The sequence below is a fragment of the Mauremys mutica genome, chromosome 7 (genome assembly GCF_020497125.1).
Source record: "Mauremys mutica isolate MM-2020 ecotype Southern chromosome 7, ASM2049712v1, whole genome shotgun sequence".
Taxonomy (NCBI): Eukaryota; Metazoa; Chordata; order Testudines; family Geoemydidae; genus Mauremys; species Mauremys mutica.
Genome location: NC_059078.1, coordinates 92793944 through 92820581, shown reverse-complemented (window position 1 = coordinate 92820581; position 26638 = coordinate 92793944). Strand labels below are relative to the sequence as shown.

The 26638-nt window shown below is 39.3% G+C and overlaps 1 protein-coding gene across 16 annotated transcripts in view; it reads right to left on the bottom strand.

Moving 5' to 3' along the window:
- Nucleotides 1–26638, bottom strand: part of PCDH15 (protocadherin related 15) — a 771473-nt gene that overhangs the window by 187013 nt on the left and 557822 nt on the right. For all 16 annotated transcript variants that reach the window (XM_045024749.1, XM_045024750.1, XM_045024752.1 and 13 more), the window contains one exon: nucleotides 11012–11128. In XM_045024749.1, coding sequence (XP_044880684.1) covers nucleotides 11012–11128 — 117 coding nt within the window. The remainder of the gene's footprint in view (nucleotides 1–11011; nucleotides 11129–26638) is intronic.

Here is a 26638-nt window from a genome sequence, read left to right as displayed (position 1 = left end):
CCATCTTATTATTGAGACTTCTAGCATTTGTATATAAGCACTTTAAAAACTTGTTACTTTTTAGCTGTCTGCCATTACATGATTAATTGAATGGGACTGTTTTTCATTTGACTGTTTCTCATCAGATCCTACCTGTATTTTATCATTTTCCATCCTCTTCTCCTTACTAGGATATAGAGAATCTCCATTAATAGATCCTCCCCTAAGGAGGCCACAGTAAAGAATAAATAAAAATATTTACAAATATGATTTACAAATCATGACTGTGGATGACATTAAGTAATCTCTTACTTCTACAATACATGCACGCTGTACTTTATGCATCTGCTCATGGGGATTTTCTCTCTTTCACAACTTGCTGGCCAGGATCAATACTCCATTCTAATATTGTTTGACTTTTGCTGTGTTGGACGCTACTGATCCCAATCTCGCCTCTATAGTCATTTTTCTTCATTCTCCCTCTCCCTCTTTTGGTAAGGGTCCCAGAAGCCTTTTATCCTTGCCCTCCTCCTCTTTTCCTTTTACATCATATATCTGTGTGACCTCATCCACTCTATCCAACTATCATCTTACATCGAGTCACAAATCTCCTGCTCTGTTTCCCCACAACCAATTCCATATTTCAGCATGTTTCTGAAATTTCCACCTGGATGGGTTGCCAACAGCTTAACTTTAACACGGCTTAAACTGAACTCCTTATTTTTCCTCTGAAAATTTCTTCCCTTTCCCCTTTATCTGTCTCTGTTGACAACACTACAATGCTCTGTCACTTTGGCCTATACCCTGAGGGATCATCTTTGACACTTCCGTCTCCTTCATCCAGATTGTGAGCAAAATCTGAGGCTTTTATTGCTTGACATTTATGAGATCTGACCTTTTCTTTCTGTCCAAACAGTAAACACTTTCATGCAGGATATTATCCCATTCCACCTTAACTACAGCAACTACTGCCTTTCCAGCTTCCCGGATGTCCACATTGCTCCCACGTCAATCCACTCAAAACACAACTACTAAAATAATTTACCATGCATGTCAATCTGACAGTATCCCTTTTCATTTCTCCGTTGGGTCCTGATTCTCCACTGTATTACTCCAGTTTTATACCATTATAACTCAATGGAACTCTGCTGACATAAAACTGGTGTAAGTAACATAGTGGAAAATCAGGTTCCTTGCCTTCACCTTCTAGACCCAGGCAGACACTCCTTCCTACTTAACCAGCCTCGTCTCTTACTGCATTGCCTTCTGCCTATTTTTCACAACCTATGATGCCAGCCTTGATGCCTCACATTTGACTGCTTCTCCAGGACACAGAATAACATTCCTGATTTGGTCTACCAGGCCATTGTCCTCTCCTAATTCAGGCCTGATCCAACAAAACATTTTAAATATGTTAACTTCCTCCTTCGATGTAACTATACATCTGCTTAAAGTTAATCATGGGCATAATTGCTTTCTTGGATTGGACTCCCAAATACTTACCTAAGACTCGCATCTATTGCAATTCCTTCAAAAAAGAATTAAAGACTTTTGTATTTAGTTAAATTTATTTACCTGTATTAAAAATTAGAAATAATGGATGCTGCACATAAGCCTTTGCTGAGTAACTACAAAATCTTATTGTCATAATTCTTGTTGTCTGTTCCGTCTTTATTTAGCTCTTCCTATTCTTCTGATATCCCTTTTGTTGCACTATTTCTGAAATTAGATTGTAAGCTTTTCAGGGAAGGACCACGTTTTATTAGGACAGTGAGATGCCAAGCACACTTTTGGAATTATAAAATAATTAATAATAATTCCAAAACCAGGCACTGTAATAGTTCAAAGATCAGATGTGCCAGTTATTTTGTAAGCAGGGTTCAATATATTGTTTTAGTATTGCATAATGCTGTATGCATATGAAACATATATGAAGTAAAAATAATCATACATTACAACATTTTTACAATAATTTTTCACATTGTATTTTGTACTGACAGATTTAGATGTAACATTTTTAAAATACACCTCTACCCCGATATAACGCGACCCGATATAACACAAATTCGGATATAACGCGGTAAAGCAGTGCTCTGGGCGGGAGCAGGGGGGCTGTGCACTCCGGCAGATCAAAGCAAATTCAGTATAACATGGTTTCACCTATAACACAGTAAGATTTTTTGGCTCCTGAGGACGGAGTTATACTGGGGTAGAGGTGTAATTTATGTTCTCAACCAAAGATGAAACAAATTCAAATTGAAAATAGAATAAAATATTGCCTGGTAAGAATTAGAGTGACATTTTCTACAAACCATCAAATCCTACTCAAACTTTGGTGAAATGCATTTGGGGGCAATAGTATAACTGAGAGTTCATAGATGATGTGAAGACAGAAATAACATGTCAGAACTTTCTCATTGCTAACAGCCAAGGTTGTTGAACACTTTGAAATCCACAATTTAAATTAAAAAATATAATGGAGCAACTACGTGGGAGCATTAAGATTATTAGCCAAGACAGAGTTTTCTGCTATAACTGTATAAACATTAGTTATGCTGGAATTACTTTCCACAAAGTTAAAAAATTTACACTCCAATAATGGCTTAGTGGCTTAAGAATCAGTTTGAAATAGAGGTTTAAATCCCAACCAGCCATTCATCCTATGAGTTGGATAAACTGAGTTACACCTAAGTTATTGTGTGGGAACATTTCAGTTGGATTCTTAGAAACCAAATTCATATCCAATCTACATAGACAAATTAAAAAACTGAATTGCACTTTTCATAAGACTAAGAACATGTCCCAGTGTCTTTTACCATCATTTCCTCTCCCTTTATATTTGTGCATTGTGGTCTGAGTGGAATTTCCACCAGGCAGCCATTCATCATACTTCCACAACTATATGAAAGCTCATGAAGCACTTCGGAAACATAAACGCACACAAACACCTCATTGTTCTGTGCCCAGCCAAATTTGTGCGTGTAACTTGAAGGAAAATGTACATTTTGGGAAGAATGGGGAACAATTGTTTGCGGTCTGACTTTTTAATTTTAGAAAGTAAAAAATGACATTTTTTTCTGTGAACTGAATATAGCCATATAGAATCCAGGAGTCACATGAGATTCTGACATCTGGCCTGGTGCAGTTTGGTTTTAATGTTGCCATGCAGAGCAAACAGACTGGGCGTATTCCCAGTGAATAGAATTCATCATTTCAGAAGTTGGGCGATTGCTCCAAAGTATTCATGCTTTTGGTTTGTTTGTATTTAAAGCATATCTGTAACTTTGAACATACAGGCTAGTAATATTTGTGGCTTTTATCAGAATGACAATATTTTTTTCATGAGACAGGTGGGTGAGGTAAAATCTTTTATTGGACCAATTTCTGTTGCTGACAGAGACAAGCTTTCAAGCTATACAGAAAAGAAGAACTTTTGTGTAGCTCGAAAACTTGTTTCTCTCACTAACAGAGGTTGGTCCAATAAAAGATATTACCTCGCCCACCTTGTCTCTAATATCCTGGGACCGAGATGGCTAGAACACTACAAACAACATTTTCAGCAGAATTTGGCTCCTCTTTCTATGGATGATCTAGCTGCTTTTATAAGAGACGAACATTTTTCCAATTTTCTTTTCTCCTGCAGGCACTACACAGTCAAAACAGCTAAGTGAGAATGAGTTGGATTCTATTCCATATGGTGCATTATCAACAGAATTATTTTCTATGTTCCACTCAGTCCTGCCTGTGCAAACTCATTCAAGACAGTGGGGTTGAATGAATTATTTTTTTATTTTATTCAGCCCCTGCAGCACCCCCACTGACTCAGTGTGGTGCTGCAGGCACACCCTGCTTCAGTTTCTCTCAAGACCCTTAAGAATGCCACAAAGTCCAGAAGGTATGAAAACTTCCCCACTAGGATTCTAATTTATTAAATCCAAAAAAAGGTTTCAGAGTAGCAGCCGTGTTAGTCAGACTAACACGGCTGCTACTCTGAAACCTGTCATTATGCAAGGCACTGCATTTAGCCGTATGGAGCGGAAATCCATCAACTTCATGAAAAAACTTGTACAGATACAGACAGACTTGAAAAAAAGTCTCTTTCCATGGGCTCAGAGTGTTGTACAACCCTCCACCGTGGGGCCAATGATTCTGATTCCTAACCTCTCTAGCCTGAAATATCTCCCATTGGCTCACGGATTGCACAACCCTCCTTCTTGGAGACAGCAGTCTCTGTGGAGCTCCCCTCCCACAGAAGAGTTTCTCTCTTTCTGAGCACCTCCTGGCAATTGAGCATAGATGGCCTTTTATTGGATGGCTCAGGTGCTCGTTATTCAATTAACTCAATAGCTCCCCTTAAATTAGCTTGTCACATGTAGCCTGGGCTTGGACTCCCCTTAAATGGGGCCAGCAACCCTGTGAATAACTTTATTATACCACCCTCGTCACTATAAAACCTGAATGCAATGAGGGGATCTCATGAAAATAATGGGGAGTAACTGGGACCTGATTTGGTCTGCAAAACTTTTATTGGCAGTAAAAAGTCCTGTGGCACCTTATAGACTAACAGACGTATTGGAGCATGAGCTGTTGTGGGTGAATACCCACTTCATCAGATTCATGCATCACATGCATCCGACGAAGTAGATATTCACCCACGAAAGCTCATGCTCCAATATGTCTGTTAGTATATAAGGTGCCACAGGACTCTTTGCTGCTTTTACAGATCCAGACTAACATGGCTACCCACAAAACTTTTATTATGAGTGATATGTAAGGAGGAAAAAATCCAGTCTGATTTTCATCCCAGGCTACGTTTATAAGGCTGACAGTTAGGAAATACTTCTTTCTTTACTTGTAAAATAGCAATCTTTTACAGCTTAAATTAGATATGTCCTATATCCAAATTCTTTTCCTTCTATTCAAATATATTAATTATCTGCAGTTCACACAGAATCACATTTAATATGGAATTAGTTACGATACAAACATGGAATCCCACACTGGCAGTTTAGAGTCACTTTTCACAGTAGAACTGAAGCTTAAGTGGTTTTTCCTGAAGTGATAAAACAGACTTATTAGTATTGCCCAATTAAGATCCAATTAGATGAAAAAAGTACCAAAAAATTGATGAAGGTCACAGTGAAAGCTTTATCCCCCTAAGACAAGTTTAAAGAAAAATGCTTTGTAATAGCAGAGAAAAGGTTATTTGTTTTATTTTTTCTATGATTGTCAGTCATTCATTACCCGTCTGTCTTATGACACCTCTTAATGTCAAAGCAGGCCCCAAAATACTAATGTGCCAGGAGGATAAAATAGCTAAGCAACTTTAATTCCATAGAAAAAATAAAAGCCAATTTGTTCTTTGTCAATTTTCTCTGATTTTCAAAGTCAGGAAATGGCTTAGTATTGTTAGTCATTAGTTGGAAGTAAAATATCAACTATTCAAAAATGTATTAAATTGTTTTATTTTTAATAAGGGGAGAGAATTCCTCTTTACATTTTTGCAAATCTTTATGGCCTTTTTCTTTTCTATTTTTGTTTCTAAGGATTAAGTTTAATTTTCAACTTTTTTATAAAACAAACAGTATATTGCAAAATCCATTAACGTTAACTTTATTTTCTGTTCTAGACTCTTTTTTCTGTTCTAGATTAATTAAAATAATTGTGCATAGAATTCTATTTATTTCCATAACAACCCTTATGCATGCATTTAGAGAAAGAGAGAGAGCGCTTGTAACGGAAATATACATCTATGTATACACATCATATATATACACACACCTCTCTAAATAATGTGTATGTATTATTGTATATATATATTAGTAACATATTTACTTTTAAAAAATGCTATTAAATTACTTTCCCTTAATAAGTAAAGAGAAAAAATTGTTCTTCAGATTTTGGCTAAATTTTATCTATTCATTTTTCCCCTTTCGTGGCTTAGTTTAAATTTCCACATTTTTATATATATGCATAGATTCAGGGTCCAGCTATATGTGGAATGGACTAGCATATATATGGATTTAAGTTGAATCCCATGTATGGTGATTTTGCTATTTCTCTCTCTCTCACACACACACACTTCGGTCTTTAGTGGGAAACTCCTCATTCTCCCCCCCCTCAATGCAGAGAGGACATTTAAATAAATATTAGAAAAAGCTTTGTAAGGAAGAAGTACTGGAGGAAATTTTAGCTGTAGGCTTTATATAGGGGTCGGCAACCTCTGGTACGCAGCTCGCCAGTGTAAGCACCCTGGCAGGCCTGGACAGTTTGTTTACCTGCCGCATTGGCATGTTCGGCCGATCGTGGCTCTCACTGGCCATGGTTCACTGTCCCAGGCCAATGGGGGTGGCGGGAAGCCGCAGCCAGCACATCCCTCACCCACACCGCTTCCCACCGCCCCCACTGGCCTGGGACGGCGAACCATGGCCAGTGGGAGCCGCAATCTGCTGAAACTGCCAACGTGGCAGGTAAACAAACTGACCTGGCCCGCCAGGGTGCTTATCCTGGTGAGCCACGTGCCAGAGGTTGCTGACCCCTGTTTTATACTATATTATCACAGTCCTTTTTAGAGGTCACAGTCAATATCTGGACTCCATTGTGCTAAATGTCATACAAACTCACATGATGTATGAAGTGTAGTTGTAGCTGTGTTGGCCCCAGGATATCAAAGAGACAAGGGGGGGTAAGATAATATCTTTTATTGCATTATGTAACAGTGGTAGCGTGTGTCTGTAGTCTTTAAACAGTTCCAGCTGGATTCTTCCCAGGAGGCAGTGCCTTCTTGGTCTGTTCTGGCCCCAGATCTCCAGCTGGGCATCTGAACAGCTCAGATCCCTTTCTGAGGGTTATCACTGTCCAATTGTAGGACACTTTCCTAGTGGCATATGGGGGGGACCAAGACCTGGCCACTACTCCAGGTCTCAGCCCAGGGACCCTAAGAATAGCAGCCATGTACCACTGTGTTCCTTTAATGAAACTGCTTTCAATTCCCCAAGCCACTTCCCTGAGGCTCTAGCCTTCACTGATGCTTCACCCTTATGTCAGGGCTTTCCTATATTCAAGGCCCAGCAGCCAGCCAGGAGCTTTTTCTCACTTCCCTGGCCCCTGCCAGAACTGAGCTATCCATGGTGCTGCATTTCCCTTTGGCCAGCCAGGAGCACCATCTGCACTCCTCTGCCTCGAGCAAGGAACTGTCTGTCTCTGGCTCTGCAGTTCCTTTTTATATGTTCCTCTTGGGCATCGTTTGGCTGCTCCTTGCAGCCTCTCTGGTTAGCTAGCCCTTTGTAGCCTCTCTTGGTTGCTCAGAGGACTTAGCTCCACTGCTCCTTTCCTGAGACAAATGTGGCAGGATTCTGAGGCTTCCAGCAGGGGGCCTCTGGACCTAGTCCACCCCGTCACAAACCAACTTCTGTGCGAGAGACAGAGCTGTTCAGCATATTTGGAGTTGTATGTAGTGGTCAGACGGTTATAGATGGTGAAACTGGTGGCAATAATATTTCGTTTCTTTTCTACTTCCTGAGCAAATGCAAGAAACAAAACATTATCCCCAAAGGTCTCACTATCTATTACTCTCTGACCACTACATACAACTCTGATTATGCTGAACAGCTCTGTCTCTCACCAACAGAAGTTGATCCAATGAAAGATTATTACCTCACCCATCTTGTCTCTCTAAAACTCATACAATGACATTTTCAATTATTAATACATTGACAATGGTAGCTGTTGGAATTGGACAGATTTCAGGACCTTCTGAGGGAGTAAACTATGTTGCCAAATCACCACTTTATCTATGATCTGGTGATATATTACAGGATTCTTTTGTACATGTCTATTGATTAGAGCTGGTCTAAATTTTTCTATGGTCAGACTAGGTTTCCACTGGAAAATGCGGATTTGCAAAAATCAAAACCTTTTTCTGGAATGTACCAATTCCATCTAAATGTTCATGGGAAATTATCAAAATATTTCATTATGATAATGAGTTAAAATATTTAGACTATTCTGTTCTATGCTATTATAACAGTCAAAATGACAAAGTTGAAACAAAATGATTCAATAAGATCAAAATGAAATATTTTAGAATATTCCTTTTTGTGGAAAAACTCAGATATATTGACTTTTCATCAAAATTTGGGACAAAATCAAATTTTGAAGCATCAGAATTTACCATAGGCTGAAAAACAGAAAATCCGTTTTTCAGCCAGCTCTACTATTGATACAGTGGATCCTAAATAGCCTCTCTCCTGGCCTTGCCCACAGAGTTCACTGGATTTACAGATAACTTGCAATGAATAAAACAAGAAGGGAATATTGCTAACATGGTGGTGGTGGAGTCCTGATCCAGGGCCTGTGGACCGTGACCATGGCCCTGGACGGCGGCTCAAAGGGAGTGTGGCTGGGAGCTGCAGGTCTCCTGGCGGCAGCTGGGAGCTGCAGGAGGCCCCTGCAGTAACTGGGAACTGCCAGGGCCCTGCTGGCTGACAGCTTCAGCCCCGCCACCCCAGGGCTGAAGCAGAAATGTCATACACAGTGGAACTGCTCCTAGGGGTGGATTATTTGGTTAATGTGAGATGACTAACTGTAAATCGAGTAGAGATTTTATCTGTGAGGAAATTGCAGGTTACTTTGAGGATCTCTTGAATTGAGACAATTTGCTGAGTCCCTAAGTGACAGGGAGCTCCTGAGGGGACAAAATGGAGCCATCTCTGTTCAAGTTTCACCCAGTGTTGCTCACTGAACTCCTTGAAATACAGCATGTGCTTCATTGTACCCATATTCCTCCTAACTTTCTAATGAAATTGCCAAACTTTGCAAGTTACGATAACATCCTTTGTAATATGAACACCTGAACCACACACCTCACTGATGTCCTTAATACCAAATACACAGAATACCAAAGAGATACCTGATGACAACAAAGCTTCAAACAATATCAACCTCAGATGGAAATCTCAGAACACTAAAGTAATTAAAGTTTCAGAATATCATCTTAGAAGAATTTTCAAAATGACTTGACAACAAATGATGGGAGGTGTGAGCAATCAGGATTAATTCGTCCTAAAATCACTGGATGCCTGATTAGAGCTAGATTGTGTGTAGTCTTATTCCCCCAGGGCAGAGAACAGACACTGCCCAGCCATTGTGTTCCCAGGCACACAAATTGGAAAAATCCATCATGGACAGCAATATTAGTCTCCACCTGTCTTGAGTGTGCTCCTTCAGCTAAGCATGAGGACTAGCCAGCCCGTCCTCTAGACAGATTAATGAGCTCAACTGGGTTGCATTAGGACCACCAGATTGGCTGGCCTGCCTGATTGTCTGAAGGAAGCCAGCAGGCCTGTTTTTAAGTTCAGCAGCAGCTGCAATTACTCATACCCTTGCCTTGTGTCCAGCCTTGCCACGCAGCTTTATTCTTGTCCTGTTCCAGTCCACTCCAGCTTTGCTTCCTCCTGCCTCCGGCTCTGACCCTGGGCTCAACACCAGGGTTCTGACTCCAACTCTGATCCTTGACTCCAGTCCCTGGCTCCTGACTCCTGCTCCAACCGCTAGCCCCATTTGTGACACCACCAAAGAAAGCTATGGGGAAATATGAGGGTGGTGCTATTGCCCTAATCCCCATCTACAATGGCTATGAGAGCTAGGCCAGTAAAGGGATATGCACACTGACCTCTGTGAAAGGGCATAGCAGAAGCTGCTAAGATCTATGCTCCCCTATGTTAGTGGAGGCATTGCGCCTTGCTAAGGCACAATGGGTCTGAGAATGGCTGCCAGTATTTAGCACCTCTTCAGCCCTTCCATGCAACCCCAAATCTTTCCCTGATGTTGTAAGATCCATAGAAGACAGACTGTGTCTTCCTCTATGTTCTGTATAGAGTTCAACCCAGCAATGGTATTAATCAAATAATGTATAGTAATAATAAATACATATTGGTACTATTAACCTGAATTTTAATAGTACTATCTTTACAGATCTTAAACATACAATGGGCCAGACCTTAAGCTGGCGTAAATTAGCCCAACCTAATTGACTTCAAAGGAGCTGGACTGATTAACATCAACTGAAGGTCTTTTCCATTTTGTGTTTGGATTTTTTGCAGAGAGATAGCACAGACAGGGCATATTAAATATGACTTATATAAGTACAGCCTTAGAATTTCAGTGCTTCACAGTGTTAAAAACCTACTATGTACTGTATTTAACTATACCTGATTTATGTGGAACTCTGTCAAAATATTATCATTAGCTTTTAATGTGCATTGGAAACACTCTCTCTGAACACCACTCCTTGAGCATTTGGCGTGTATCTTCTTCTCCTTAATATTCTAAACATTAACAATTAAAATTAAACACTTCTGACAGAATATCTTTGGCTTTTATTGTCCTCAGTGTAACATTTGGTCACCAGTGTTCATGAACCTCCTTGATTACACAAATAGATATTACTCATCAGAAAAGCTAACAAGTCAAAAATGTGCACAGTTCTGTCAATCAAGAGCTTCACCAGGGAACAGTGATAAGAAACCAATGGCAGAAATAAACTTTATCCCCAGATCAACCAAGCTCAGTTCAAATACTGCATTTCCAAAAAGGGCTACTGATCAACTATGCTGTTTTGTAGAACACTAGTATGTCACATAGATTGGAAACTCACAATGACTGCAAATCAAGGAAATGACAAGCTTGCAAAGTTGTGTTTTGTTTTCTTTTTAAGCCATAGAGCTGTTCCAAATGCAGGCAGTCATGGGTTTGCTTCCTGCCTATTCTTTTTATCATCTGTGCCATGAAGCCGGATAACTTCTCATCAAAAAGAAGCTGTATCGTTGATTTGTCAGCCTTGGGAAAAATCATTTGAAATGCAGCCTATGTCCATGATGACAAAGAACAGGCTGGGATAAAAATTTTTTGCGAGCTACTGCTGTGCGAGACTCATAATAATCTCCTTTGTTGCTCAGAGGGTTAGGTCACATATGAGGGTTAAAGATTTTTCCCTCTTGGGTGAAGTGTATTAACAAAATCATTTGCTTACCGGAGGATCCTGATCTTCAGCTGAAACTGTAGCAATAACAGTGCCCTTGATTGCATCGGGAGCAACCATTCCCCTGTAGAGAGCGTTGCTAAATACTGGGGAGTAATCATTCATATCCTGCAAAATATAATTAAGAGTTTAGTTTTCAAGTTGAAACAAGATTATGGACCTATCCACAATTGTTCTTTCAAACTATATCCATTCACTCCCTTCCCATTAGAGAACCCATTTGCCACTGTCAGCCTTTCCATACTCTCAATTCTATTACTATCACACAAGCCTGGCACCCAAGAGGAAGATGCCAAATTTTCAATACAATATTATTGTGTGAGGGATCAACGTAAAGTAATTCTACTTCAGAAAACAGTCTGTCACCCAAGTAAATAAAGCTTCCAGGGACTGCAGAGATTCTTATGACAGTTGTTTTTCAAGCAATGTCCCACAATATGGCTTTGTTAATTTTCTAAACTGGATGAGCTTGCTCCTTCCTGAAAGTGCTTTTTACACTATATGTGACAAAATGACAAGAAAATACAGGACCGGCTTACTATAAACACTTTATGAGAGCCTAAATTATGCTTTTCATAGTGACCTATGTATTGTGAACGAAAATTTTATGTTAGACTTGTTGGGTTTTTTTGAAGCAAAGGTACGTTATATTGAGGGAGGCAGTAAAAAGAAAATAAAAATATAAAGCAAAGTTCAACCATGCTCAGCTGAAGGACCACTAATAACGGCCATATCAGGAGCCAAATACATTTCAAAGCTTCTCTCCAGCAATACTGTAATTTGTTAATAGGAACAATCATTTACCTTGATAGTGTGATCTATCCTGAAATAATATGTACTCCATAAATAACACAATCAGGATCAAGGCCCACTAAATTTAGCTTTTTTTTTTTAAATTAAACAAGTGCAACTTTAAACCACATTTTTTACTTTTCATTTAATGTCTGTTTTATCCATAACCTTTTATCCATCTCATCTCAGAGTAGCCTCAATGATGAAGCCCAGCTGTGAACTCCCAGAGGGAACTGGCCACTTGCCTGTGGGCCAAATGCGAGACAGAGCTCTATTGGCAGGTCAGGGCATAAACAGATATGTAAACTCTCCCTGCTGGTCCATATGGGGCCCAATGGCTTTCAAGAGCCTCTCTAGCCAGTCCCTAAATCAGGTGATGACTAATTCCCTTCCTCCTCCCCACCACCAAAAGGAGGGGGGAACCCTTAGAAGATCCACATCCTCTTTCTTGCTGCTTGACCAGACAAACCCCTCCCCACCTTTGAGGTTGTGGGGGTTGAATTTTGCAAATTGTTCAATTAAAATAGATCAGAATTCCTTACATTGGATTATGGGGATAGAAATGGGTGCCTTCAAATTTGCTGACCTTTTCCAGCTGGACATTTTACTTCATCTGACAAGGTAAAATGGAAGACTAATTTACATAAACAAATCACATTTTTTCTAAATACTTCAAAGTGATGCCAAGTTTGACAAAAATTAAGGCCTTGCTCTACCTTGCCCCGAAAGGCTCAATCTTGAATCTCTGTATTGCTGTGTATGCGTACGCACACATGTGTATGTATATATAGAAAGAGTTTTGAAGCATCATGCAGCAATCTCAGATTATAAGAGTCCATCCACATTCCATTTTTCATTATTATTATTTATTATTTGCATAACCGTTAACATCTAGAACAGAATAAAAAGATGGTTCCCGCCCCAAACATGGGTAAAAGATGCTGGATTCATCTAATGAAGTTGATTTGATTGCATATATAGGTATAGACACCAAAACAGTCAGAGAGTCTAAATTAAAATTAACCCAAGTACAGATTTAGGCACCACCTATTATGTGCTCCATACAAATTTTATAGTTCAGGTTTAAGACTGTCTATACCAGCGGTTCTCAACTTCCATAGTAGGATCCCTGCTGGAACTACCCTCCTATTTAGCAATAAGGGAAGGGCAGGTCATGAACTTGTGACCATTTGTCCCCTACTCCAGATGAGGACTCCTGGTATCAATCATGTTGGAAAAAATCCAAGTAACAATGGAGATCATATGCATGTCCTGGGGATATACCCATGTTGCAAAATTCCAGGAAAATAATGGCTAAACAAATCTTAAATAACAGCTCTTCTAATTTCATCTAAATTTTGCCTCCTATGTTAGGAAAAGGGCATGAGGGATGGGTATAATAGGCCAGCTGCAGCCGCTGCCATGGGACACTGGGTTGGGGATGCTGTGGCCCGGGCTTGCCGGCGTGATTGGGGCTACTCCAGATGGGGCTTGGGTCGGTTGGCCAGATGGGGCTACTCCAGACGGGGCTTGGGTCGGTTGGCCAGCTGAGGCTGGCCTGGGGCTCCTCTGGCGGTGACAGCGAGGGAGTGGCTAGGGGTTCCGGCCAGCCAGGGGCTTCTCTGGCCACAGGGGGGCAGACGGCTCTGGCTGGAAGGGGAGGTGGGGCTTAGGACCTCGTGTGGAAGGGGTGGGGCTATGGGGCTAGCCTCCCCAAATGGGGGTGGGAGTCTGTAGCCCAGTGGGCCAACTTACCAGTATTATATTCATTGCTTTGTTATTTTGCTTTACTATATTTAGTAGTAACCTACAGGCTTTTTATCCGGTAAGATTTAGCTTTAGTAAATAGTGTGAGGCTTGAGGCCTATAACCTTTGGTATAGATAAACTTAAGCAACTCATAAGTTATAGGGAACTGAAAGTAGCATGCAAGAGGGGGAATTTGGTCCAGAATACTGACATCAGCCACCCACAGAACACAGCTGACCCCAGCACAGAACATAGCTGACACCAGCATCCAGAAAGTTTCGGACAGGGCCTTTGACCGCAAAGCTGCCATGACAGCAAATTGACGTGTATGCTAATAGGGTAACATCATACATATACTAACCTCTAGAAAACGGACACCTTAAGGGAAGGAAATACAAATAAGGACCTCTATTGAATATGCATTGGTCATGGCAGTGTCAGCGTGACCTACTATAAAAGTAACATCCCAGGGGCAGCAGAGAGGTTGGCAAGATGTAGACCGTAGGAGGGACCAGAATGATGGCCACAGGGGAAGATGAGGAGGATGATGGAGATGAGAAAGATAATGGTTAAGTATAAAAGATAAGGGTGTAAGTATGGATGTCCAAATGTACTTTCTGTATTATCTCTATCTGCTTTGTTAAGTTTAAATGTGTGCATAACTTTGCTAAATTATTAACAAATCATATATTTATATATAAAGAGAGTTCCTATAGTGTGAGTATTGCACCTGTGCATATCAGGGTTCCCAAATTATATGGTAATTTTACAATAATCTTATTGGGCCTGATCTTAGGACAAGAACCTGTCAATCCTCAAGTTACAATTATATATACCCAAATTTGGGTCAGGCTACAAGTCCACCCGTCACACATCGAACAGGGAACTGAAATTTTCAAAATGTAAGGAAAAAAACAAAAAAAAACCACCCAACATCAACAACCCTGCACTGATTTATCAATAAGTTTAAATGTGCAAACACAGAACAGTCTATGAATCCATTAGATGCATAGGTATTAGCTATTAGTTGTATAAGTAAATATAGTATTTGCATTGTGGAAATGTTAATGATACTATGAAAATCTTGGCCAAAGTTTTCAAAAAATAGGATCCTCCAGTTAAGCTCCTTAACCTCTACATTCTTAATGACTTCAGTGGGATCCACTGGGTGTTCAGCAGTTTTGAAACCCAGCCTACTTAGTTGAGAGGTTAAAACAGGATGTAAGAACCTAGTTTGAGATCCTTTGAAAGTCTTCATCTTCTAATTTTCATATTTGATATTCATAAGATTTAAACTTGTAACCTTAACATAATAGTAACGTAGGGTTGGGTAGATTTTTTTATTATCATCTACTTAAAATTATACGGCTTTAACTTTACCTCAAATTATTTAAGTCAAGGTCAAATTGTATTTTTAGAAGTTAATGCTACTCTACTGTCATTGGCTTGGGAGAGGTATGATGCCATGTTTGGGCAGAGAGACGTACACACAAAGCAAAACAAAGAGGAAGCCCTTTCTATGGGATTTGGAGTCAAGGCTCTTGACACTTACACAGACCTGCAAATCACCTCCCTAAGGGGAGGATTGATCAGAAACTGCACATATTTCCCTTTGTGCTGGCAGGGTAGTTCTGATGCCAATAATACATTTTCTTTTAAGTGGGAAAATGTGAGAAGGGACACATTTTTCATGTCAAAACAGTTCTGGACTTGTACTTCACTTTGGTGATTTTTAAAAATCATTTCCTGAAGGGTTCTAACTGCAATAATTATTAAATAATATATTGCAGCAAAAAAGTAATTTGCAATTCTTCCTTTCCGGGTTTTGTTTCTTACTTCTTTTCTTTCACTGTCTTTAACCTACACAGTTTACTTTATGTTCTTAGTGTTTGCTGGCAAACAATCACATTCATGGACAATGCAAACCAAAGAAGCATGAATTAAGTGAATGTAAACTCCTACTTCACAAAGAGAAAACAAAGCTGACTTCTGCATTCATTGTGTATTTGACTCTTGATTAGTGAATATGAATGACACTATGCATGCCAATGGGAATGAGAAGGTCTAAACTACAGGTAAAGTATATCTTTAAAGAAAGAAAAGTGCAACTTTTTCAATACTTTGACAGGAACCTTCATCATGAGCTCTCCAATTAAATTAGAATCTACTACTTTCATTTATAAGGGTTTAAATACAGGATGGCCAAATGGGCCTCTCAGACATTGTTGAATAACTTTTTTTCACATATTGGGACTGCAATTCAAATCCCCTTCTATCTGATTAGACAGATCAGTGGTTAAATAATTTTAAAAAAAAGAAACTCATCAATCTGATGGCATTTTCATTACTAGTGATGCTACTTGAATGGATCTTATGATTTTTCCAAGATCTGCTCATATTTGTTACATGGTGGTCTATCAACCCTAAGAGTATCACATTCCTCAAATTTCCAGTGCAGTGGTAAAAAGTTGTTTTTGTGCTTATCTGAACCTATTGAGGTTTTTTGTTGCTGTTTGGAGTCATGTCCCAGTTATTTAAGTCTGAGCAATGTTATTTATGGATCTGGTTATGAATAACAGTAACATTCCTTTAATTGTTGCGGTGAATATATGAAGCTTTATCCTCTGTTACCCTGTTCCTGTGCTTCCTGTAGGAACTGTAGAAGGGAGCTTTAGACCTGGTCTGGCCTTTGGTGTAAGTTAGAGTAGCTCCATGGCAGCACCTCTGTGGGGATATTGTCCAGTAGCCATTTCTACACCTTTAATGACCCCTTTACACTGAATTGCAACAAAGGGGCCATAGAGCAGAGGAGAACTGGATCCACTGTATATTCAAAAGACTATCTTTGACACAGAGGCATAGACATTTCAGGTGTCCCCCACTCCTGCTTCCTCACTGAAACTTACCAGAGACAGAGATGAGAAACGAGCAAACTATTTCAGATAAATTAAACCCAAACCCAAACAATCTCCCAAACCAAACTCAGCCTGATTTTTTTTTAATTCGGCAGGTGAAAGTTCAGCTTTCAACCTTATTTTACATTTTCACATGCATCTGCACTTTCACGTTTCAGCCAATACCAGAAGCAGGAGTGCCAAAGCATCCGTAAAACTGCTTTCCCAGTGTATCTGGCTCCAGACGCAGACAGTACTGCAAACCTCATTAGTTTAGAAAGTGCATCTTTGCAAAATTACAGCCTTAATTAGTTTGAATAAGCATTTGGCATATCTGCCTCCAAAGTAAATCTCTTATATTTTTGAGGAACACCTACTACTAATTTGGATCATACCTGGATTGCATTGTAGTTGAATGAAATCCAGAACTGAATTCCACAGTGGTCTTAGTTCAGAAGTTTTTGTCTTTGCAGATACCGGTAAAATAATGTATAATCTTGTCTCTTTCAAAGACCATCAGGAGATGGGTCAGAGCAAACCCTGAAACAAAGTGAGTCCAGACTCTTGACTGAATAAACTTATTCCTTCAGTAGATACTTTACAATATGGTGCTATATATAGCTGTTACTGACTCCTGTAGGTGGATTCCTTATGCTACAAATTGAGACTTTTGCCCAACCCTTTAAGTAGTACAGATTTTAACCATTCTTTTTGGTGACCCAAACTTCTGGTAAACCTTGCCTAAGTGACATATTTGATTGTTAGTTGAATATATATCAGTTTTTTTGTGATAACAGAGATTCTGGACCAGGGAGTATGAGCAGGGGTCAGCAGCTTAACTGAATGGCACTAGCCCATGCACCAGCTCAGGTGAGTCATCCCCTTCTCCCAGGTCCAGACTCTTAAAAGAGCCAATACTCTAGTCCAGAAAAATACCCCCTTCCTCCCACCTTTGAGATTTAAGGCAGTGAGGAATGCTGCAAACAAGTATATTGGAATGTAAAATGCTAAGGGTTAAAAGAAAACTAGCAGCATAGGCCCTGAGTAATACATATCCAGCTGGCTTCTAAAACATGGCATGCTGGCTGGCATGGTAGCTCATCCTCTTTTCCTAGTGCTCAGTGGCTCGGTAGGCATAGATCTTACCCTGCTGTTTGTGTTGGTTAGAGAGTAGGGAGGAAAAGACACTCCCTATACTGTGTTCTGCTCCACACAAACCCACCAACTGCTCCTTTGCAGCACAGGGAAGGATTCTCCCCTTTCACTGGAAGACTGGCTTTGTTTCAGAGGCCTAATAATCTTTTGGGCATATTTATGGAATATTTAAGGTAAGCTACACACGTAAGAGAAGATTTTTTTTTAGTTGGGAAAATCATATGTGGATCTGTCAACCATAACAATGTTGCTTTAAAACATCTCTATTGTTTTCAGATAATACATGACAAGTTCAGCATTCTCTGAAAGTTTTTGTCATCTTCTGTATGTTCTTATGTGTCCTTAGTGACTGAAAATCAGAGACTTAAGATAGAAATGTCAGAAAGAGAAATCCTGTTTAAGGATGATACAGAACATCCACTGCTATGGGAAATGAAAAGGAAACCTTATTTGTATATTTATTTTTCTAAGGTATCTGAATCAGCACCAAACAAATATGCATATAAAGTCAATAGTAAGGCAGAGGGACTTTGTCCTAAAACTGCCTTTCCACCAAGACAAATTTTACACAAGAACTTTTCCTAGTAAATCTCACGTGTTTGTGTTGAATAAAATGTCCTCTCCCACTTGGCAGCAAGATATTTTGGTGATTTATGGACAGATAAGAAAAAGGGTTATCCATCTCCCTCACACTTTTCAACAGCCAAAACTGCCTGCTCATTTTACATATTAGACACTAGGCTTCCAGTTTGGGGTTTAGGTTAAAATAAAAAATAATTGATATCCACATAAAAATCACTATGGAGTTTCAGCAGAATTGACAGTGTGTACTCAAGAAAGGTCCAGGAGTGGAACAATAGGTGTGAGAATATGTGTACTTTTCTTTAAATTTGTGGCATAAATCAAGGCAGGAAGTAGTTGGCAGAAGTTCTAGGCAGAAACTTTGCATGTGAAGTGGAGAGAGAGAGAGAGAGACACCGAGAGAGTAGCTTTAGTGATAATACTGTTTTTCTTATTCTAATAAAGTTCCTTTTCAGTATCAGAAGAAACTGACTCTTTACAGCAATTTATTATTTTCAGTTCAACCTCTCTAATCACTCAATGATGGACATTAAGTGGCAATTTTGCAACAGAAAAGCTTCAAAAACAGACTCCAACGAGAAGCTGCTGAACTTGAATTAATATGCAAACTAGATACCATTAACTTAGGTTTGAACAGAGACTGGGAATGCCTCGGTCATTACACTAATTCATCTATTTCCCCATGTTAAAGTATCCTCACACCTTCCTGTCAACTGTCCAAAATGGGCCATCTTGATTATCACTTCAAAAGTTTTTCTCCCCTGCTGATAATAGCTTCTCTTAATTAATTAGCCTCTTACAGTTGGTATGGGTACTTCCATCTTTTCATGTTCTCTGTATGTATAAATGTCTTCTTACTGTATCTTCCATTCTATGCATCCGATGATGTGGGCTGTAGCCCACGAAAGCTTATGCTCAAATAAATTTGTTAGTCTCTAAGGTGCCAAAAGTACTCCTATTATTTTCACAGTTTCTTTGCCTGTATTGACAGTGATGTATAGTAAAACTTCAGACTCTCCCTACATTATAACTTGGTATAGTCAATACAATTTGTCGTCAGCATTTATAAGCACTAAAAAGCATCATTGATGTTATAAAAGAAAAAACATTTTTTAAATTATTATTATTATTTCTGGTGAAAAATGTCAATATGCGGAATTCAGTCTGCAGCTGATTTTTGTTTAAACATGGGAGCTGAGCATAGTCTTCACTTCTAACACTGCAGATCTGGGCCAAGATCTTCAAAGACTAGGTGCTTAACTTACACTCCCGACTCCAAATTTAGGCACATAAATAAAGTGGCCTGATTTTCAAAAGGGCTGAGCATGCAGAAGCTCTCAAGGAACCATGGCTTCATGGGACCATGAGCCAGGTAGGGATAGCTGGAGTGAAGCATACTCCAGACACACACCCTAACTGCCCCAACATGCCCCTTCACCAGGGGCTATGGAGAAGGAGGTGAAGGACCTGGTTATGAAATTACTTACCTTACAACAATGGTGGTTCTTAAAGATGTGTTGTCCAGATGTATTCCACTTGCACCCAAAATCAGAATCTTTTGGCCAGCTTCTGAAGGAAGCTGCCCATGCTGCCTGAGCTCTAATAAAATAAATCCTAATCTGAGCTGCGGGATATAAATTGGCTAATTTATAACAGAGTCTAATATAGACCGACATCCACTTTGATAGTCTCTGCACTGAAATGGCCTGGCCCTATCAATATGTCTGCATATACTAAGAATAATCTACCGGTAGTTTTAAAGTAAATAATTAGCTAGTGCTCTAAGGACACAAAATATATGTAATCTAGCCTCCCCCTTGTTGGTATGTGGTTTGACAGAAAACAGATAAGTATCTTTGGTTCAAATGAAAGCCAGTAACTACTTTAGGTAATAATTTGGGATGGAGCCTACGTGTGACCTTATCCTTATGAAAAATTGAATATGGAAGGTGTGTCATAAGAGCCTTATTTTCCCAAATCTTCTGGCTGATGTAATTGCTACAAAAATGCTGATTTTATGGATAAATTTAGCAATGAGTAAGTTGCCAAAGGCTCAGATGGGGATCCCATCAAACTCTATAGGGCCACATTGAGAGTCAAGAGAGGGTAAGTCTCCCCAACTTGGGGGAAAACAAATGCAAAGCCCTTTAGGAATTCAGCCACCATAGGGTGGGAGAAAACTATGCAACTCTGGATTAGGGAGAGGAGTGAGATGTGCTGATATAGCTGTTAAATGCACTCAAGTAGAACTAAGAGACAATTCTGAGTTCTTGAAAATCAACAAGTAGTCCAGGATATCTGGGATTTGGGTGTTTATAGGGGTTAAGGGACATTGCTCAACCCACTGCCACATGGCAGCATATGTAAGCCTGGTGGAATCCTTCCCGTTCAATCAATAAAAATGTCTTGAAGATCTAAAGGACATGATCTCTCTATCTGTCATCCATCCAGAATGTGAGGTGGAAGAAAGATGGATTCAGATGCAGGATGTTCCCATCTTCCTGGGAGATCAAGTCCAAGAGAAGAGGCAAGTGTTTTGGAGGGTATGTTGATAGGCTCATCAGACCCAAGGACCAAAACTGAATTAGCCACATTGGAGCTCCTGCCTGATCTTTCTCAAAAGCACTGGGATCAGCAGGATGGGTGCATATCATCTGGGTGCATATCAGCAGGATGGGTGCATATTATCTGTAAAAAACCATAGCATCTGGTAAAAAACCAAGCAGAATTTGGGTAATTTCTTGTTCTCATCTTTGTAAAGAGGTCTACTGATGGTTGACCTCATTCCTGGGAGATGCTCCATACTACGGACTCTCTGATAGTCAACTCGTGGTCCATGGGGAACTATCTGCTCAGACAGTCTGTCGAGACATTTTGTAGGCCTGGGAAGTGGTGTAGTATTACTGGTGAGACTTGGTGGATACACCAACTCCTGAACCAAACATCCTGCTAGTACAGGAGTTATGAAATAGCTCTTACTCATTTGTTTACATAAAACATAGCTGTCATGTTGTCTGTCATAATTTGAATTGCAAGTCCTTGAATCATTGGGAGAAAGATGGTGCAGGCTCAATGAACTGCCCCAAGTGCTAACAGGCTTATGTGTAACCTCTTTTCCTTGTGGGTCCATCAGCACTGAACTTGATGGCATTTGAGATAAGCTGCCCATCGTACAAGGGATGCATCAGTCACAAGGAGTTTGATGGGAAGAACAAACCAACCTTGCACACATGACTGGGATCTTTCCACCAATTTATGAAGGGAAGGTTATTGAGGGGAACTAGCACTGACTTGATATGGTGTCCATTTGGTATATACACCAATTTCAGACAGACTTGCATACCGCGTAAGTGAAGTTTAGCATGCTGCATGACAAATCTACATGAGGCCATGTGCCTGGGGAAACTCAAACAGGTTCTCACTGAGGTATGTGACTGATTCTGTAGCTTGTTAATGAGGATTGTCATAGATTTGAGGCAGGTAAACTTGAGGCAGTTAAGCTCTGGCTGCGGGCGAGTCTATCACCAGAAAAATTCCTAAGGTGCATAATCCTTCTATAAAGGTTTTTCATATTGATTCATTTAATGTGTGAATAAATTGGGCAAAGCAAGTTATAGGATTCTTCACAAATATTACACAACAGAAGTAAAGTCAAAGCATAATAAAGGAACAAGGTTTTCTCCTTATCATAGCTCCATTTTATGTTCTGTTTCTTGTTTTGTTTCACATTGGTTGCATTCGACAGAATATGAAAGGAGCAGGAAAGGACATGCATTTCCCATAGTTCCACTGTGCAAAGGGTAAAAAGTATGCTGAGAGTGCAGTACAGGAGAAAGTTCATATACCCTCATTTAGCAGAATGTATAGTAGCTACCCCTAGAACTATTCCACATAACAAAATGAGGACTGCTCCATGGATTTCTTGAAGCCATCTCTATTGCTAACCCAGCTGTCATCTTAGCTCTAGCATGATCTTCCCCCCCCCCTTCCCCATCCCTTAAAGCCATGAAGTCATGTTTACAAGGATTAAAGGAGTCTTTTCTACAAACAACTCTCTAAAAACCAATATTGGCATTGCTGGAAAGAAAAGAGAAAATGCTAAACACAATGGTAAGTAAACCAGGACAATCATCTTGGAATGGGGATAAGGAGAACGAAAGTACTGGAGAGTAAGGGCATTAAAACTGAAAATCAGTTTAAAAAAAAGATTGAAAAGGGTAAGACAGTTACTAACTAAAATACACTAATGGTCAATAAGGTACTCTCAGACAGCTGGTGGTCAATTGAGGGGGAGGATAAATACAATGCAGGATAGAAATATTTGAGTTAGGGGGATACCAGAAGACGAGTCTGAAAACCTAACAGTATTTCCAGAGATATTAATAAATATTTTAACAAGGGTCATCCCACGGCACCCTTTATGTCTGCCTCCAACAGAACTTCAGCAATATAAATGTACAATATTTAGATAGGTAACATAACCTCTTCTTTCCCCTCCCTCAAACTGGGGGAAGTAAATAATTAGAATTCAAAGTATTAGATCTGCATCCTGGGCTGCATCTAAACTGTCCTCAGCACAACTGAGTGAGGTGGGGGCTAAAGATAGTTATAAGGCCAGCCACCTTTGCAGCTCCTGGATCCTGTACTAACTGGGGATTGGATTAGTCCCTGTTATAAATTAGAGCAGCCCCAGAGTTTCCCCTATTTACTCCTGGCATTCTAAGGGGCTGTTTCAATAACTACAGATCCAAGGCTTAAGGTAGCACAAAAGTCATCTCTCTCTTTCCTCTTATACCTATGCCCCTTGTGCTAGTGATTAGGAGGGAGGATGGCATCCCCATGGCAACTTGGGAGAGGTAAGGGGTGGTAAAGGGGGTGTCCTTGGTCTGCTAGTTAAGCCAGCATTACAGCTGCTTTCCATTACTAGATGGATGCAAAGCAGTCATAGTGGGGAATGGAGTCTGGCCATAGATATATATTCCCTTTTTCCTCCCCACCCCAGCAAACCAGTGATACAGTTCATGACTGTAAACATGTTTTTTCTTTACTGCTAAGATGTAAAATACCCTGAACTCCTATGTGTTCTGACTGTTGCAAACCAACGATAATTTGATCTAGCACGTTTTGCTATAACGTTTATGAATTTTTTAAGGAAAATGTAAATAACAAAAATTAAGGAGCACATTTCTCACTACATTATTAATACAACCAAAAGTGACCCAAGATGACACTTCAGTAATAATATAATACAAATACCTTACAAAAGCTCCTTTGTAAAAGTGCTATTTTAGCCAACAAATACACCTATGCTATTTGACTTGCACACACCAAAACCACTTGGCATTTGCCCCTCAGTCCACTAGAAATAGAAGATACTCCTGTGAAGTCAGATTAAAGGTGCTGTGTGATAAAAATCAGTGTTAGCCTTCCCTCCCCAACACTACGCAAAAGCAAACACAATTTCCAGTAATCTTAATTTTTTAGCTCACTGAAACATGATTACCCATTATTTTAAAAGAAAGTTTATAAATCTTAGTTTTTATACCATGACTGTCACCACAGTATTTCAATTTCAGGCTTTATATTACCTGACTTATTACCAAAGAACACTGATTATTTTTGAAAGTAGCTACAATAAAAGGCAGTAAAATCTGGTGTCAATAAATAATTCAAAAGGGAGGAATTCCTGTAAATAAAATACAACATAATCATTAAGGATTCTATTGATTTAGCTAGACTGTTAAATTAACTGTATTCTTGAGATGTCTTTTGCTATGGTCTACATTTTCAGAGCTGTATAAAGGAGAAGTCTATATCAAATGCAGTTCTGCCAGGGTCTTCTTTTTATTGCAAAGAAAAAGTACTTGTCCCAATGGATTTTAAAAATCTACAAAGTTGTGCTTTACTCTTCTATGTCTGATCTGCTGACAATATTGTTCGCTAACCTAAGTAGGAATAGCTTCTGAAATATTATACACTCATGGTTTTTAAAGGATGAAATCAAATTTTTAAAAAAGAGCGTGTAAACATATTTCTAGAGTTTTTCCCTACTACTTTAGGACAGTATACTGTGAGATTATCTGTTGATATGAACGTTTCCGGTCAACTATATCAAATGGGAAATCATTGAGGCCTCGCTATAAAAAAACAAGACTGAACAACAACTGAGCTAGTAAATGTGCATTATGGATTTACAACTTCTTTCGCAACTTGCTATCTTTTTATCATGCATGAAATAAACAGGAAAATGTGTATTCAAATGCTAGTGAGCTCCTTCCACCAACACCAAAATATATATAATGCCACAAAAGGTGGGGGGAAGGGGAGGGAAGAGTTGCTGTCACCAAAAGGTCATTTATATGCCAAATTCTCAAGTCTAAAAAATACTTTTAATTTAAAAAAAAAACCCTCCATGCGTTTTATTTCCTGCAATCGTTTTGTTTTATACATCTGTCAGTTCAGGGCATTTGCACATTAACAGAGCTGGTGGCTTGCCATCTCTGTTGCATGCAATTGTCTGATAACCCCCTACTGTTCAGGGCTATCCTAACTTCCAAATAGCAGTTTGACACATCTCCAGTAATGCTCCTCAGGAGCCTTCTTCTATAGAAAGAGGGCTTTGTTTTTTGTTTTTTTATTATGCTTTTGAGATATTGTAAAATTAATATTTCCCGACATCCTCAAACCAAAGGATGATGTGCCTTAACACTTTATTATACAGAATATTTTGGATCCGCAATCAGCTGTCCCCCTAACTGCCAACTCAGAAATTAAAATACTTTAAAAAGGGAATACTTAAATGAGCAGCTGTCATTAAAATGTGCTTAAGTGGGTAGAAACCAAATGAAATTCAGTTTCTGTCAAAGGACCTTATTCGATCATTTAATGAGTCTTCATAAATAATAATGAAGACTACCTTTTTAGAGCATAATAGTATATATGCTTCTCTTTCTCGCCTCCGTGGCCTACTTTTATTGTAGGTCACAGCACAGGGTGAGGAGAACAGCATTTGGGCACTTGCTACTTCCCCTACTATGCTTTCTGGTAGGCAGTGGGTGGAGCTTGTGAGGATGAAGAAGCTGCATAAGGTTTAGGGCTGACACAAATTTCTTCCCTCTTGGGCAATGGGGGAGCCAGGGATGAGACTGTGACTCGCAAGCTCATCCTTGCTCTTCTGCTGAGGCAGTGCAACTATGTGCTGCCCATTACTGAGAGCATCTGGCAAACCCCCACTTAAGCCCACGCAATGCAACATTTAATTACGGTAGAACCTCAGAATTACAAACACCAGAGTTATGAACCAACTAGTCAACCACACACTTCATTTGGAACCAGAAGTAAGCAATCAGACAGCAGCAGATGGGGCAGGGGAAAGAAAATACAGTACACTACAGTACTGTGTTAAACATAAACTACTAAAAAAATAAATGGAAAGTTTAAAAAAATTGACAAAGTAAGGGAACTATTTCTGCACTTGTTTCATTTAAATGAAGATGGTTAAAAGCAGCATTTTTCTTCTACATAGTGAAGTTTCAGAGCTGTATTAAGTCAATATAAAACTGTAAACTTCTGAAAGAATAACCATAATGTTTTGTTCAGACTTACGAACATTTCAGAGTTATAAACAACCTCCATTTCCAAGGTGTTCGTATCTCTGAGGTTCTATTGTAGTTCTTCATTATCTATTATGTAAATAGCATATCCAATAAAAAATATATTATTCCAATACACCTTTGTGTGTGATGAATATTTTACAAATGGAGCAAATAAGTATCTTTTACTGAAATGTATTCTGCTCAGATGTCATTTGACAAAAAAGGTAAATCTTATCACTGTAAACCAGTGCACTTAGCTTATTGATCATCGTATTTTAAAAAATGTATTCATTCTAATGAATACATCTTTGAATTTTATCAGCATTCTGCAAAAATCACTGCATATTACTGGGACAAATGACAAATATTTACAAAAGGGGTTTGTAAAAAGCAACAAAGAGTCCTGTGGCACCTTATAGACTAACAGAACATCTGTTAGTCTATAAGGTGCCACAGGACTCTCTGTTGCTTTTTACAGATCCGGACTAACACGGCTACCCCTCTGATACAAAAGGGGTTTGATTGATCTCCTACTAGTTTATTAGATAATCTAAAGAGCTAAATAATGACAATCCAACTTTTTCTGATAGGTTATGCAAAGATGGGTTAACCAGTTTCCATTATTTCCAGATCATATGACAACAATCAAGAATATTAATAAACAGAAACATATGAAATTATTGTGTATCACTGTGTAATGATCTCACATTAACAGGCACCAATTCTCCAGCAGCAAAAAAAGCTGATTGTAATAATCACAGATTGAAGATTTTTTAATCCTGAAAAAGGACATTTTCTATTCCGTATACATACAAAGAAAACAGTCTTACTTATTACTGCATTAATTTAAAA